Source organism: Myxine glutinosa, chromosome 8 (assembly GCF_964187855.1).
Source record: "Myxine glutinosa chromosome 8, kmMyxGlut1.1, whole genome shotgun sequence".
NCBI lineage: Eukaryota > Metazoa > Chordata > Myxini > Myxiniformes > Myxinidae > Myxine > Myxine glutinosa.
In genome coordinates, this window is record NC_136268.1 from 127,630,284 (window position 1) to 127,648,061 (window position 17,778).

Genomic DNA, 17,778 nt, shown 5'->3' on the forward strand with positions numbered 1-17,778 from the left:
TGCCTTGGTAATCTCCTGATTTAATGATACTATGCACACATTCAAGTCACCCAGTGCTAGGGGCATCACAGCAACCCCAAAACATCACTGAACCTCCTCCATGTTTAACTGTAGGGAAGGTGTTATTTTCTTTGAAGGCTTCATTTTGTTTTCTGTAAACATAGAGATGATGTGCTTTACCAAAAAGGTCTAATTTGGTCTCATCTGTCCACAGGACATTCTCCCAGAAGGATTTTGGCTTGTTCAGGTGTGTTTTGACAAACTCCAGTCGGGTCCTCCTAGGTCTCCTTTCATTGAGTTGGTGACTGATGTTGTGAGTTGACACTGTCATACCTTGTGTCTGAAGGTCAGCTTGAATCTGTGTGGCAGTTGATTGAGGTGCTTTCTCCGCCATTCGAACAATCCTTTACTGCAATCTTCGATCAAGTTTTCTCTTATGGCCACGTCCAGGGAGATAGGCTGCAGTGCCATGGGCGTTAAATTTCCTGATGACATTGCGTACGGTGGACACAGGATCATCAAGGTCTCGGGAGATGGACTTGTAGCCTTGAAATTGTCCATGCTTGGCGACAACCTTGTGTCTGACCTCCTCAGACAATTCTCTGGTTTTCTTTCTTTTCTCCATGCTCATTGTGGTACACACAGTGACACAAAACAGCAGAATGACTCCTTTTCTCAATTCAAACTGGTTGAACGAGTGCTTTTTATATTGCACGCACCTGCAACTCACCATGGTTGAGTTCAATTCCAAAGTAAAAGATTCGAAAGGAGTAAAGGAATTAATAAATCTAATTATTTCGAACAACTTCTAAAAGGTGCCAATGATATTGTCCGGGCCATTTTATCAATTCTGTTTGGAATAAGCTAAGATTTAGTCATTTTAAAAGGTTTTTTTGGTTTTGTTCCACTACAAACCAAAGAAATACATATGTGGAATGTGGATGCCAAAATATTTTTTGATGTCACAAATTTTCTGGAAGCAATATTTTCGTAAAATATGAAACAGCATTAAAATATAAACAAAATGTATATATATATATATATTTATATATGTATACATACATACACACATATACTGTGTATACAGTGCCCTCCATAAGTATTCGAACAGTGAAGTCAAATTTATTTCTGCTAAATACTCAATAAATTTGGATTTGAGATTAAAAGTTGAATACGAGGCAAGAGTGTGGAAGGTCAGCTTTTATTTCTTGCTATTTATATCCACATGTTTTACCATTGTAGAACAATAGCAGTTTTTATGTTCAGTCCACTCATTTAAGGTAAGCATAGTTATTGGAACAAATGACTGACAGGTGTTTCTTGTTGTATTCTTTTTTTCAAACATAACAGAGCTGTGAATGTCTAGGCTTGGTTTTAGCCTTTGATTTTGCCCTGGTAATCTGTCTTTGGAGTCAGTCAGCATAAACCAACATGAAGACCAGGGAACTGTCTATGAAAGAAAAGCAAGCAATTTGGAAGCTGAAAGAACAGAATAATTAAATTAGAACCAGAGTGCAAAAATTGGGCAAAACAAATACAACAATTTAGAATATCTTGAAAAAGAAAGAAACCACCAGTATACTTAGCAATAGACAGCGGCCTGGTCGGCCAAAGAAAACAACTGCAGCTTATGACAGAAAAATAATCAGAGCTGTGAAGAAAAAACATGAAACAAACTGCCAGTGACATCACCAACAATCTCCAGAGTGCATGGGTCAAAGTGACACAATCTACCATTCACATAAGACTGACAGCAGAATTACAAAGGCTACACCACAAGATGCAAACCTCTCATCAGCGCCAAAAATAGAAAGGCCAGATTAGAATTTGACAAGAAATACAGAGGTGAGCCAGTGAGTTCTGCAACAAAGTTTTATGAACAGATGAGACCGAGATAAACCTTTACCAAAGCGATGGAAAGGTAAAAGTGTGGAGAAAGGAAGGAACTGCATGTGATCCAAAGCATACTACCTAATTTGTGAAGCATGGTGGAGGTAGTGTCATGGCTTGGTCTTGCATGGCTGCCTCTGGCACTGGCTCGCTCATCTGTATTGATGATGTAACTAATGATGGCAGCAGCAGAATGGATTCAGAAGTGTACAGAAACATTTTGTCTGCTTATGTACAAGAAAATGCCTCCAAACTCATTGGGCGGTGCTTCACCACGCAGGCCACAATTATTTAACGGCCACATTTATTCCCACTTTCTTGTGGGGTTGGCCGGGGAAAGCTCGGCTCAAGTCCTTCACGAACCAGCTGGACAGGGCTGATGTTTGACTAGCGTTAGGGCAGAAATTTGTAATTTCTTCAAGGTGCCGGTGATAGCTCACATACTTTTTGCAAAGGACATCATGGGATATTTAATGTCTACCGTGGGATCTTTAAAGACTGTGCTGAGATTTGAATCCAGGCTATAGAGCTTAGAGGTGAGTGTACATACCTCTGGGTCATCCTGCCAGCATTATTCACTTTTTGGTTTGAACCTCCACTTTGTGTGAAATGAAACATTTTGAAAATTTTGAATTATTCTCACTCAGATTTCAACATCACCATAGTGCATATTGTTAAGTTGTTTAAACTTTCTTTATTGGCTTTTCATCAATCCTAATGATTAGTGAGACCAAACAGCCAGAATGATTAGTTCCATCACTCATCTGCATATGTGCTGTTTAAATTAATCACGTCATTATAGGCATAGGTACATTTGACCTTTGTATTGCTATTTCAATTGACATAGCTAATGTCAACCATCCTTGCTGCTTATATCTTTATATGGCATGAGCAAAAATCACTTCCACTTCGCTGCGAAGAAGCTCCGTGTTATTTACTTTGAACACCGATTAGGAAATATCTGTCAAATTCACTAACCCTTAACCCCAAAGGCATTTTCATCACAATATTTTACATTAACGCACGCGCACGCACGCACACACACAGAGACTTCATAGGATCAAAACGATACTATATCTTTGTTCTAACTACCTCATGGGTTAGATTTGACTGATGACATGTAACCATTCCCTCACACACTAACACCATCTGTTAGGTGTTAGTAACACAACATCAGCCCTCTCACTGATATTTCATTATTATTTTTTCGGAAATATTACGGTCTGTATATATTTTGTTGAGACACCACTTATACACCTCCAGCACCTCTTAACTGGAATGGTGACCATGAGCCTATGTGCAAGCACCATCCACAACAGCACCATCTGCAAGCACGACCAGCACAGGGTGCTTGCCACAGAACCACCTTTGTTTAGATATCCATTACCAGTTAATAAGAACTTTAAGTTGCAGCTGGGATGATAAATATAAACATTAAATAGGCAAACCAGCTCATTTGCAGTCCATGAAAAACACAGAACCGCCCACTGCTCAATGCAATGCCATCAGCTGCTACACTTCTAACCATAGCATCAGTCAACCTTCATGGCTTTGGAGGCATTTTCTGGCAAGACCGTCAGCCCACCTTATTTGGGGTACAGGAATCAATCCACGGACGCATTTCTGGCTCCCTGGCCATCATCTCCATTGAGAGATGCTTTTTATGTAAAATAGGTTAGTAAAACATCATACATTATAACAAAGCGAAGGACATGTATTTCAGCTTTAATAACAAACTAAACAGTCAAACAAAACTTGTCAAGATACTTTACGTATGCACTTGAGGCGTAGGCCAAATAACATGGTCGTAGACGCACAGGCATACATCCTAGTTTGTTGGGCCAGAATGCATGGTCATTCCAATAACTGTGAAGACTTAGGAGTCTGCATTTTCATTAAAAAAGAAAAAATAATCCAACATTTTAACAAAGCTAAGGATTTGTACTTCATTTGTAAGGCCAAAAAGGGAACCCTGGGTTGACATTCCAAACCGACAATTGCCCTATGACGTGTCATACCATTGTGAGACAGGTTAGTTTTATCCTACTGATTTTATCCTACTGTCTCTGGGATAGCAACCCTGCTCAGTACGCGAGGAACCACAAGCTCAGATACTTGGTGTGTGCATCTGGCGGAGCAGCCAGCGGCACGAAGCTATCCACCTGAGGGATTATGGCTTAACACACCTACGTCAGAATCCCTCCACGGGCATGGAAATAATGTTGTGCATTGGGCTCCAATTGGGACAGCGAACAAATTTTGTTTTCCGTGTTTTGTATTTCCACATAGTGGTCTGTCATCGGAAGTAAATGCCAAAGACCTGACGTAGCGTTGTACTTTGTCAGCCTCACACCCTCACAGGATGGTTGAGCAGGAATTTGGATGCCGCTGGCACAGGATCTCCTTCCTCTTTCAAAAGACATGAATTTTTTTCATGGTCATCAGCCATTTTCATGGTCGTCATTCTCCTTTCATCTCACAAGAGTTAGCGTGTTAGCTGTCGATTTCATCCATTGTTCTACCTGTCCGCCAATGCAGATCGACGCAAGCCTTCATCAGTAAGACTGCTTCTTCTTTCTCAAAAGGGGAGTGCGCTACTTCCGAGTGTACTTGCCGTTTAGCCCGGAAGTCAGCCCCATGTCTGCTAGTAAAGAGTGTGTTTTCCTTTGGGGTGCAAAACTCGACATTAAGCCACGATTCCCGGTCGAATATCCCTGAATAAGATGTCCTCTGTGACGTCCCTTCACATTGTTGCAATTTATTCAATGTCGTCGTCCCTTGCTGTTTGTCTAATCTCTGCCAAACGCATCATAACAGATAACCATGGGCATTAAAGTATTCCCTAAGAAAATAACATTGTTAGCATTCTTCATAAACTTAGTGAAAAGTTATGCACAAGTTAAAAAGCTAGTTAAAATTAAAAATCAAAAATTTTATGGGAGTTCATCCTACAATTGACTTTTTCCCATAATTGGGATTACGCCAAATATTATTACCCTATTGCATTTGTGTGCATTTGTTTGTCTGTTGGTTTGTCCGCACAGAACATGAGGAAATGCTTTTTTATGCAACCGTTGTTCCGATTGCCAATACATTTTCACCATAGGAGTGCCTCCTCCTGAAGAATATTTTTTTTACTGATGATTATGACGTCACAGGCCACGCGGTGCGGGCGCAATCTCGAAAAAAATTTTTTTACACCTCCGTATCTCTGCAACCGCTCCATGGAGAAAAATTGAAACATGGCTCATTGTCAGGTAAGCCCCATGGGGAACATATATTCATGATGACGTGATCAGTGCCATAATTAAGACGTCATAATTATACAAGTACAATGCTTGATCTGATCAGTTCGATATTTCTTGAGCATGATCAACACAAAAAATTGTATGGGAGAATTAAATTGATGACGCCATCGGTCACGTGGTTCGGCAGCAATATTGGATTGAACATAGATCTACGTCATTCATAAACCACAAAAAAACAGCAGCTAATAAACATCTCAGAAATACACCACGCAAACATGTCCTGGCGAGGTTTCCCTTCCACTCTCTGATTGCACCTTCTTGTTTACTGTGCGTGTCAAAACAAGAGTAATGAAAATTTCACACAACTATATTGTACGAACTATTGTGTGTGTGTGTGTGTGTGTGTGTGTGTGTGTGTGTGTGTGTGTGTGTGTGTGTGTGTGTGTGTGTGTGTGTGCCTGTGTGTGCACTAGCAGATGTATTTCCACTTGCCAACCTCCACACATCCCAGTGATGCAGAACAAATGACACGTGATGGAGTCATTACACCGTACTATACCCAAACTGTATTCCCAAATGTGCCTTCGCTTTGTTGGCAGAGGGTACCTGGCAGCGGTGTGGGACACTGGCCGAGTGTTACAACAACACCCACAGTGAGGCCACAATAACATGACAGTGTGAGTTGCTCTTCTTACATATTTCTTTCTGTTCGTGTGGGTACCACCAACAGTCATATTATAATTTAAAAAACACTAAAAAAGTAATATGGACTCTTTGTTCACGTTTGTTGTGTTGTTGTGAAAATGATTGTGTGTGTGGAATTACAATGGGTGTAAATCCACCACAATATACATGCACATTTATCTGTTGCTTCTGATTAGGTAAGTTTTAAATCTTGACAATGAATCGACAAATATGGTCTGAACTACATCTAATGTTTCAAGTTTAAAAATATGGTCTGAACTACATATAATGTCTCAAGTTCAAAAATATGGTCTGAACTACATCTAATGCCTCAAGTTTAAAAATATGGTCTGAACTACATCTAATACCTCAAGTTTAAAAATATGGTCTGAACTACATCTAATACCTCAAGTTTAAAAATATGGTCTGAACTACATCGAATGCCTCAAGTTAAAAAATATGGTCTGAACTACATTGAATGCCTCAAGTTTTAAAATATGGTCTGAACTACATCAAATGCCTCAAGTTAAAAAATATGGTCTGAACTACATCGAATGCCTCAAGTTTAAAAATATGGCCTGAACTACATCTTATGCCTCAAGTTTAAAAATATGGTCTGAACTACATCGAATGCCTCAAGTTTAAAAATATGGTCTGAACTACATTGAATTCCTCAAGTTTTAAAATATGGTCTGAACTACATCAAATGCCTCAAGTTAAAAAATATGGTCTGAACTACATCGAATGCCTCAAGTTAAAAAATATGGTCTGAACTACATCTTATGCCTCAAGTTAAAAAATATGGTCTGAACTACATCGAATGCCTCAAGTTTAAAAATATGGTCTGAACTACATCTAATGTCTCAGGTTTTAAAATATGGTCTGAACTACATCTAATGTCTCAAGTTTAAAAATATGGTCTGAACTACATCTAATGCCTCAAGTTTAAAAATATGGTCTGAACTACATCTAATGCCTCAAGTTTTAAAATATGGTCTGAACTACATGTAATGCCTCAAGTTAAAAAATATGGTCTGAACTACATTGAATGCCTCAAGTTTAAAAATATGGTCTGAACTACATCTAATACCTCAAGTTTAAAAATATGGTCTGAACTACATGTAATGCCTCAAGTTAAAAAATATGGTCTGAACTACATTGAATGCCTCAAGTTTTAAAATATGGTCTGAACTACATCTTATGCCTCAAGTTTAAAAATATGGTCTGAACTACATCTAATGTCTCAAGTTTAAAAATATGGTCTGAACTACATGTAATGCCTCAAGTTAAAAAAATATGGTCTGAACTACATTGAATGCCTCAAGTTTAAAAATATGGTCTGAACTACATCTAATGTCTCAATTTAAAAAATATGTTCTGAACTACATCTAATGCCTCAAGTGAAAACATTTTTTACAAGACGTGCTGGGTGAGATACAACCTGTTGTTTCATTCGTGGCAACTTCATTTACAGGGGGCAACCCAGATGCACGACGGGTTACCTTTGCGGGATGCTCACCTTGGCGGCCATGGACGAGTTGGGGTTTTCCATGAGGTCCCAAAGCTTCTTGCGCTTCTCCGCACAGCACATGTCCGCAAAGTCTTCGGTCTCACGATCGCGGACCGTCTCGGCCTCCCTTCGCAACTCCTCGTTCATCTGCTCCTTCTTCTGGTGGTAGCGCGCCTGGCAGCACGACTCCAGGTATATCTCGTCCACGCCCCAGTAGTCGAGCTCCTGCCCGAAGGAGAGCGCGCACATCTCCTCCATCATGTGCAGCTTGCCCGTGCGGTAGAAATTGAGGATGGACGTGAAGGCGCCCGGATGTCGATCGAAGAAGTACTCGTTGTCCTGCGGGCTGTAGTCATCGCACAGCTCCAGGAGGGCGTCGTGGTTGTGCCAGCAGTCTCCCAGGCGACCGAGGCGCGTGTGCGGGAGCCTCTCGAGCGTCCTCCAGAGCACCTCGTGCGTGATTCCTCCCACGTTGATGCGCGCGCGTTTGCATACCTTGCCGCACCTGCCGCCCGATAGCGGCCCCGAAGGTAGCGACGCCGTGGAGCGGGACGCCTTGCGGTTCATGGCTTTGATCGTTTAGCTCCTCTTCCCCGCGGGAGGACACGTCCGAGGGATGGGCCGGGCCGTCCTTGTCTCCACTACACCCGCGATGTGTTTACGTGCCTCTCCTCTCCACGGCTAATTCCATCTTGCCGCCTGTGTGAGTGACGTACACGTCGAGGCGCATGTAAATGCATAAGTAAATAAATAAATAAATACATCCTATTATACAAAAATCGCCTTTCTACCCCCAAAGGGTGAAAACGTGAGCAGGGAGGTGCACGGGGAAGGTGACGATAGCGACAGGTACGTTTAAAATGACTGTTGTAACGACAAATAGGTATAATTTTTATGATCTTGGCTGATAAGATGATTTAATGTCAGAACCTGTTTTTTGAGGCATCGATGAAGAACGAGGTTCTTGGCACGTCTGTCGATCATGACGATGATGATGATGATGGAGAGCAGGTCGCACGCAAGAAAGGTCGACGGGCCGCAGTGGTGGCGGCGGCGGCCGAGGACATGGCGCAGCGCTCGGGTTCAGCCCATCTTCGCGGCTACGGGAGAATCCATCGCCTCCGCCCTCCCTGCCGAACCAGCGCGCCAAAGCGACGTCGCTGTGCATGTAGTGACTGCGGCGCGAGGGGCAGCGCGGCGTCCGTGGGGGACTCACGTCTGCACCTGGAGCGGCCCCGAGCGCAGGGAACGCGGCGCGTGCCCCCGTCGCCACCCAGAGAGCATGCGCGGGACTCGGCGCGAGCAGCGTGCCTTTTGGGCTCCCGATCGGCCGTTACGTCACTGTTCGCGTTGATGGCGTCATTGTTCGAGCGACGTCATGTGGTGGCCAGAGCAAAATACGAGTCGTTCACCGAACTTGAGGGGCTGCGACCACTTGGCACATCAACGATTGGATATTCAGAGCATCATCTGTGCAGAAAATGCAAACACTCACGAGGTCCAAGCTAACTGACGTGCGTTCAAAAAGTTTTCGGAACGTCTAAATACTCAAAAAAGTCCAACAAGTCTCGATGAAAAAGTTTCAACATACACGACTATATATTTAAAATTTCATTTGACTGCTCCTTGTATTTACCTGCTAGGTGTGCAATTCCTCGAACCAGCATTAAATAATGCCAGGCTGGTGGTAACAGGTCCCATGGTTCCTTGCGTGGGTCTCCATGATGGACCAATAATGGTTGGCAGATCGTCTGAGCTCTAGAAGGGGTCCACCGCGCTGCAGGCTGCAGCGTGACGTCACGATGAATGTTGTCATGGCAACAACTGTTACCCGCGTGATTTGCAATTACACTGTGATGAGCGTGAATGCTGGACCATGAGATACATTCTCTGGGCTAAAGTGGTGGACGCATCGGACCCTGGTCGATAAAGAGTGATTTCAACAATGGTCCAGTTCTAGATCACGGTCTCGATAGATAATTCGGACAACTTGGTTCCGTGAGGTCATTCAAGCGCATTGGAAATTGAGTTAACCTGTCCCCCACGTGTGTGTGTGTGTGCGTGTGTGCGTGTGTGTGTGTGTGTGTGTGTGTGTGTGTGTGTGTGTGTGTATATGTCTGTGTCTGTGTCTGTGTGTGTCTGCAGGAGATCACGGCGAGGTCACGTCTTTTCGAAGCTGTTCCATGCGCTCACGCTTTCGAAGCTAAGTGATATTTCTCAATTGTGTTTTTGTCGAGACTGTATCTATATTTCGGTGTATGTACCTATAGCGTATCTTTTGGAAAATTTTCGGTGCTAATTTTTCGTACATGTATACACAATCGTCGGTTAATGGTATCGAGTATTCTGCGGCCTAGTACTCGTAGGCTTAGACTACCATACCGTCTCCGACCTTGTGGTTTGTTTTTCTCTCAGCGATTCGTCGAATGCGCTGAAATTATTTTCGTTCTCTGTTTCGTACCAGTCGTTCACCCCGTACCTCCTTGTTTAATATCTGTACTCACAAAAAAAAAAAAAAAAAACCCCAAAAATATATTTCCTTCCCAGGTCTTATTCGTTTATTTGTTGTTCTTTTTGTTCGTTCGTTCTTCGTTCGCGATCACGCGGTTAGAAATGTATAATCTCTCCCCTGAACAACTATTTTCTCTCATATATTATAACACCCTTTTCTTCTTTTCCTACAAAAGGATGCTTTCGTCTTGCTCACCAAATCTATTCATTCCAAAAAATATATATAATACCATCTCTTACAGTTCCTCCTTTCTACATTCCCTAAACTATCCAGAACTCCATCCCTCCTCCAGTGTCCACAAACGTATTTTTGACTCGAAGGTCTCAAACTCATTTTGCAAAAAATGTTCGTTTCCCATGAATCGTACACTTTTCAAAATCCAATCTCACCCCTCCCCTCCAAATCCTCCCCATCACCCATCCCTTTCAAATCTCCCCCCTTGCCCCTTCCCTCCCCTCCCTCCTAAACTCCTCCCACACCCCTCCCCTCCGAGACTCTCCCTCGCTCCTCCCCTCCTAGACTCCCCTCTCACCCCTCCTCCTCAAAGCATCCTCCCTGCTTCTTCCTCCTTCCAACTTTCACCTTTATCTCCCCAAACCTTCTGCCTTACTCTTCCCCCTCCTCAAATAACACCTCACTGTGCCTCACCCAATCTCCATCAAACCTTTTGTCCGCCCCATTCTTCCCTTTCTCCAAGCTATTCTGAAATCTCTGACACACCTTCAACAGCTCTCCCTACCTCTTCCTCCTCTTCCACATCTTACCCTACCCCTCCCCCCCCCCCTGTTCTGGACCCGATGCTCCCCCTTCCTCTTCATTAACGGTATGGACCTCAAACATCCGGGGCCTTCGCTCAAACTTGACTGACCTCTCCATACAGGTTGCTTCTGACAAACCAGATGTGATCTGCTTAACAGAAACTTTCCTCCTTCATGATGTCTCTGATGCCTTGGTATCTCTCCCAGGTTACTCCCTCCTCCGGTATGATAGACCTGAGCCTCGTCCTGGAGGTGGGGTTGCTATCTTTATAAAAAACTCTCTTCCTCACTCGCCCTCCACTGCCCTCTCTCCACCTCACCCCCAGGAATACCTTTGGCTACGGCTTCCCCTTCGCTCCCACCTTTTGTTCATATGTGTGTTGTACCGTCCACCAATCAGCGATGACTCCATCTACATCTCACTGTCTGATAATATGGACCAACTTCTATCTACCCATCCCAACTCTCTCTTCCTCATATGTGGTGATTTCAATTGTCACCATGCCAGTTGGCTGGGTGTGGGTACCTCTCTCACCAGCCATGGCTCTTCAGCAAAGGACTTCTGCGACTCACTGGGACTGACACAATCTGTCAATTTCCCGACCCGGATGTCAGTCAACGGAGCATCTTCTCTTCTGGATTTGGTTATGACAAACTTCCCTGAAAATGTCTGCTGCTCTTCTTCTGCTCCAATCGGCTCATCTGATCATGTCCTTGTCAAGGTGGACATCTCTCTGACCATTCTCAGAGAGCCTCCTCAGTGTCGACGAGTCTGGCATTTCACTCAGGCCAACTGGCACGGTCTTCAAGCAGCCATCAATCATCTGGACTGGTCTCCCATCTCTACCGCCTCTGACATCAACTCATCCTGGGAATTCTTTCAAAGTAAATTGCTCTCTCTCATGCACAGATTTATACCATCTCGTCTTCAGTTGTCATACCCTTCCTCCCGTCCATGGTACACGGAATCTTGTGGTGAGGCTGTTGCCCTGAAACAACTTGCTTTCGTCTCCTGGAAAGCAAATCCAACGGAAGGAAATCTCATTTCCTTTCACAAAGCCCGAAACAAGTGTGTGTCCACCCTCAGGAGAGCCAGGAAACAATATCTCACCATTCTCAAGACCGAACTCTCTTATCTGTCTCCCTCTTCCAAATCCTGGTGGCGTCTGGTCAAATCTGTTTCTGGTGTTTGTTCCCCCTCCATCCCCTCCCTCACCTCAAACGGCTTAACGGCTGACTCCGCACGTGAAAAAGCTGAATGCCTCAACTCTGTGTTTGCCTCTAAATCTTGTGTCCCAAACCCATCCCTCTCTGTACCCACCGTACCCAGTCGTACCCAGCTGCTCCTGGACTCTGTGTCCTTTCCTCCTGACAAGGTGGAAAAGTTTCTGTCAACCCTCGACTCTGATTCTGCAACTGGTCCTGACGGCATCAGCCCACGGGTCCTAAAATCATGTTCTTCTGCTCTTTCACTCCCTCTTTCTGTTCTCTTCACCCTCTCTTTTGCTCAAGGTCATCTGCCATCTGCTTGGAAATCAGCCAACATCACCGCTTTGCACAAAAAAGGTGCAAAAACAGATCCCAGCAACTACAGACCAATCAGCCTTCTCCCAATTATCAGCAAAGTCATGGAATCCATCATTGCTTCAGAGATTAAATCTTTCCTCTTCTCCAATGGCTTGATCTCTGATCATCAATTTGGTTTCAGACCTGGTCACTCTACTCTGGACATGCTGCTTCTGCTTTCTCAACAATGGATGGAGGTCCTCAACACCAAACAGGAAATTAGAGCAGTCTCCCTTGACATTTCACGTGCCTTCGATACGGTCTGGCACCCTGCTCTGCTCTCCAAACTCTCCTCCTTTGGTATCCATGGAAATCTCCACGCATGGCTGGCGGACTTCCTCTCTGGTCGTAGTCAACGTGTGGCCCTGAATGGGTTTCTCTCATCTCCTCTTCCTGTTCAGGCTGGAGTTCCCCCAAGGTAGTGTTCTGGGCCCTGTGCTTTTTCTGGTCTTCATCAATGATCTCTCTGACTCTCTTGAAAATCCTCTCTATCTCTTTGCTGACGACTCTACTCTCTGTCGCTCCATTCCTCATCCCTCAGATCGGCAGTCTGCAGCCTCCTCACTCTCTGCAGACCTGGACAAAATCACAGACTGGTCAAACAAGTGGAACATGTCCTTCAATCCTGACAAATGTCACACTCTTACAATGTCTCTCCGAAAGGACCGACTGGACAACCCTCCCATCTACTTTCTCAACAATCCTCTCCAAGAAGTTCTGTCGCTCAAGCTTTTGGGTCTCACTATCTGCCATGATCTTTCTTGGGAAAACCACATTTCCAAGCTGGCCTCCAAAGCCAGTCGCCGACTGGGCATCCGCCGTCGTGCGAAGTCCTTCCTTGGCACACCTGAGCTCCTCACCACATACAAGGCTTTCATCCGCAGCTCAATGGAATACTGTTCCCCCCTCTGGGCTGGTGCTCCTGCCTCACACCTTGCTCGGCTTCACGCTGTTGAGGCCAAAGCTTTCAGAATCATTGGAATCTCCTGCGATGTAGTCAACGCCGAGGGCCTTTCACTCACTCACCGCAGGCAGGTTGGTGGTCTTTCTGTCTTCTACCGACTCCTCTCCGGCCTTGCTCCCCCAGCTCTCTCTGTACTCTGTCCCCCCAATATTCCTTCAGGTCGCACAAGATCTGCCTGCAACCCTCTTATGGTTAAACTGCCAAAGTCTAGGCTCTCTGCTCACCTTCACTCTTTCATTCCCCTTTTCTCCCGCCTCTGGAACAAACTCCCCCACTCCCTTCAATCCCACTCCTCCCTCCAGGTCTTTAAAACAGCTGTTCACCACCATCTCTTATCGTCCCCCATCGAAAACCTTGATCTTTTCTACCCCCGGTAATTCACCCCAGAGTCCTTGCAGTGTTCATATGTTTTAATCCTCTCCCACCTCCCCCCAAGTCCACCCGATGTCCCTGCTCTCAAATGTTGTGTTTGTGTCCTTCCCCCTCTTCCCCCTCTCTTTTGTGTCCTTCCCCCTCTCTCCCCATCTTGTCTGCCGCTCCCCTTGTTTTTTGTGTTTTGTGTGTCGGTTTGTCTTTTTGTGTGATTAATGTTAGCTCTTTCACGAGCCTCGATCTTGTATACAAAAAAAAAAAAAAAAAAAAAAAGTCTGTGTGTGTGTCTGTGTCTGTGTGTCTGTCTGTGTCTGTCTGTGTGTGTGTGTGTGTGTGTGTGTGTCTGTCTGTCTGTCTGTCTGTCTGCGTCTGTGTCTATCTGTGTGTCTGTGTGTCTGTGTGTGTGTGTCTGTCTGTCTGTCTGTGTGTCTGTCTGTGTGTGTGTTTGTGTCTGTCCGGGCTGTAACTTTTATTTCTTTTTTTCGACCATTTGAGCTATTGCCATCAAATTTTCACCAAACCTTTATTATGATCATACAGAGAAGGCGAATTAATAATTTTATTTAAAAGGTCAAAGGTCAGTATCAAATGAAATCAATTTTCATCAAATTAACCTAAAATTTAAATTTACCATTTAGGTTTTGTCATCACTTTTTCAACAAAGCTTTATTATGATAATATGTAGAAGAAAAATTAATAATGTTGTCAAAAGGTCAAAAGGTTAAAGGTCAGCGTCACCTAAAATCAATTTTCACCCAATTGACTTGAAATCTTAATTTACCATTTGAGTTTTGACATCAAATTTTCACCAAACCTTTATTATGAGACTATGGAGAAGGCAAATTCATAATTCGGTCAAAAGGTCAAAGGTCAGCATCACATAAAAATCGCCAATTTTCATCTGATTGACCTGAAATTTGAAGAATCTGCATATTGTGTCACTGAATTGATTCACCAATCAGAAGCTACAAGCCGATTGTTTTTCTTGGATCAAAAGGTCAAAGGTCAAGGATGCATAAAATCACCAATTTTCACGCAATTGACCTGAACTTTCAGGAATTTGCATATCGGCTCACTGAATTGGGTCACTAATAAAAATGTAGGAGTCAATATTGGTTGTTTTTGTTAGATCAAAAGGTCAAAGGTCAAGGTTGCATAAAATCATCAATTTTCATGCAATTCACCTGAACTTTCAGGAATTTGCATATCGGCTCACTGAATTGCGTCACTAATAAAAATGTAGGAGTCAATTGGTTGTTTTTGTTAGATCAAAAGGTCAAAGGTCAAGGTTGCATGAAATCATAAATTTTCATCCAATTGAACTGAAATTTTAGGAATTTGCATATTGGGTCACAGAATTGGTTCACCAATCAAAAGCTAGAAGCTGATTATTTTTGTATCAAAAGGTCAAAGGTCAAGGCTGCATAAAGTCATTAATTTTCATTTTGTATTTTTTAAACTGTTTTCGGTTTTTTGAGCATACAGAAGAAGGAGACGTCTGTTACAAACGGACACGGACAGGCCTTGCATTTTCAGATGCTTTCTAGTTTTGTAGAGACTGGGAGATGGTCCAGCCATCGTTTTGTGATTATTCAAAGAAAAAAACCAGACCGATGTTCAACCCCATCCACCATCAACCCCATCCACCATCAACCCCATCCACCCCACCACCATCTCTTATCTTCCCACATCCAAAACCTTGATCTTTTCTACCCCCGCTAATTCACCCCAGATACATTTTTTGGGAAATTCCAACTTCTTTCCTGGAAGTCCTTGCAGTGTTCATATGTTTTATACCTCTCCCACCTCTCCCGAAGCCCTCCACCTCCCACATTTCTCCCGATGTCCCTGCACTCAAATGTTGTGTTTGTGTCCTTCCCCCTCTCTCCCCATCTTGTCTGCCGCTCCCCTTATTTTTTGTGTTTTGCGTGTCGGTTTGACTTTTTGTGTGATTAATGTTAGCTCTTTCACGAGCCTCGATCTTGTATACAAAAAAAACCAAAAAAAAAACCCTCGATGTCAAGATACAATATAATGTAGAAATGGAATAATCAGAATGAGGCTTTATTTTTATATAATCCTACATTGTGGATGTCACGATGTGCAAAAGTTAATCAAAAACCCCAGCATATCGTATAAAGTGACCTTATCATTTAAAACGTGGCCAATGCCGGTGTCGGAATGTACATTCATTTGCACCAATGAAAATGCTCAGAATGATAATTTGACGTGAAATTTGACAGGACAACAAAAAAATTTAACACGATTTTGGTTGTTTCATCATTAATGACGTCACTTTAGAAAGACCGATGATTGTTTGTATCGTTTTGTAATGACGTTTTATGCAAGACCACAGACTTAAAATCACCCACTCGTAAGAGATAATTATATAAATGTCATCCAGTCGGATTCAGGAAAAAAAGGGATTTCCTTTATGGTATTTGACCAAAAAAAAAAGGAGACGGATTAAAATGAAAAAGGTGAGTTAACCTCATTTCATGACATGACCCAGGTAGCAATGTACGAGAAAGTGATGGATGGGATGTAGTATTTTATTCTTTTTTTTATTACTTACATTCGACTCAGGCTCATATGGTGGGACTGAAAGTGGGACGAGGTCTGGAAAATGGGACGAGGTTATAACACTGACTTACAACTCATCTGAGAAATAAAATGGACTGAATACTCGTGTAGGTCAAAGAAGGGCACGAGGAAGTATGAAAAAACGAGTTAACGACCAGATTTTAGCTTTAAATGAGTCCTCACCTTGTATGAATGGACAGGGATGGATGGATGGACAGGTGGATGAATGGATAGGCAGATGGATGATTGGATGGACAGGTGGATGGATGATTGGATGGACAGGTGGATGAATGGATGGGCACATGGATGATTGGATGGACAGGTGGATGGATGATTGGATGAATGGATAGGCAGATGGATGATTGGATGGACAGGTGGATGGATGATTGGATGGACAGGTGGATGAATGGATGGGCAGATGGATGGATGAATGGATGAACAGATGGATGAATGGACAGATGGATGGATGGATGGATGGATGGATGGACAGATGGATGGATGGACAGATGGATGGATGATTGGATGAATGGATAGGCAGATGGATGATTGGATGGACAGGTGGATGGATGGATGGGCAGATGGATGGATGAATGGATGAACAGATGGATGAATGGACAGATGGATGGATGGATGGATGGATGGATGGACAGATGGATGGATGGACAGATGGATGGAGGGACAGATGGATGGATGGATGGACAGATGGATGGATGGATGGATGGACAGGTGGATGGATGAATGGATAGACATATGAAGCAATGTTTTATGGCCGGATGCCCTTCCTGCCACCAACCCTGTTAGTCGCCTCTTGCGACACACAGGGAATTACCAGTGAGCTGGTACTCAATTTTCCGACCTCGGAAGGATGACAGGCCGAGTCAACCCCCGTGGCGTTAATTCAGTGATCAACCGGGATTACGAACACAGGATCCGAGGATCCCAAGCCGGCACCCTAACTGCTAAGCCAACACCAGACCTATGAATGGACGGACGGACGGACGGATGGATGGATGGATGGACAGATAGATGGCTGGATGGACAGATGGATGAATGGATGGATGGATGGACAGATGGATGGATGGATGGCTGGATGGGCAGATGGAGTGATGAATGGATGGCTGGATGGACAGATGGATGGATGGATGGATGGACAGATGGATGGCTGGATGGACAGATGGATGAATGGATGGATGGATGGCTAGATGGACAGATGGATGGATGAATGGCTGGATGGGCAGATGGAGTGATGAATGGATGGCTGGATGGACAGATGGATGGATGGATGGATGGACAGATGGATGGCTGGATGTACAGATGGATGGACAGATGGATGAATGGATGGATGGCTGGACAGACGGAAGAATGGATGGATGGCTGGATGGCCAGATAGATGAACGGATGGATGGATGGATGAATGGATGGACAGATGCATGGATGGATGGCTGGATGGCTGGATGAATGAATGGCTGGATGGATAGATGGCTGGATGGCTGGATGGATAGATGGCTGGATGGCTGGATGGATGAATGGCTGGATGGATAGATGGCTGGATAGATGAATGGCTGGATGGCTGGCTGGATGGACATATGGATGGCTGGATGGACAGATGGATGGCTGGATGGACAGATGGATGGCTGGATGGACAGATGGATGGATGGCTGGATGGATGGCTGTATGGACAGATAGATGAA

At 44.0% G+C, this 17,778-nt stretch overlaps 1 protein-coding gene across 1 annotated transcript in view; it reads right to left on the bottom strand.

Annotated features, from left to right (window-relative positions):
* The window catches only part of LOC137432913 (potassium voltage-gated channel subfamily B member 1-like), a 214,335-nt gene extending 205,746 nt beyond the window's left edge, over nucleotides 1-8,589 (bottom strand). The window contains exons 1-2 of the mRNA XM_068125228.2: nucleotides 8,263-8,589; nucleotides 7,342-8,031 (exon numbers count right to left, since the gene is read on the bottom strand). Of these exons, the coding sequence (XP_067981329.1) occupies nucleotides 7,342-7,899 (558 nt within the window). The 5' untranslated portion in view covers nucleotides 7,900-8,031; nucleotides 8,263-8,589. The remainder of the gene's footprint in view (nucleotides 1-7,341; nucleotides 8,032-8,262) is intronic.
* Between the last annotated feature and the right edge of the window lie 9,189 nt (nucleotides 8,590-17,778).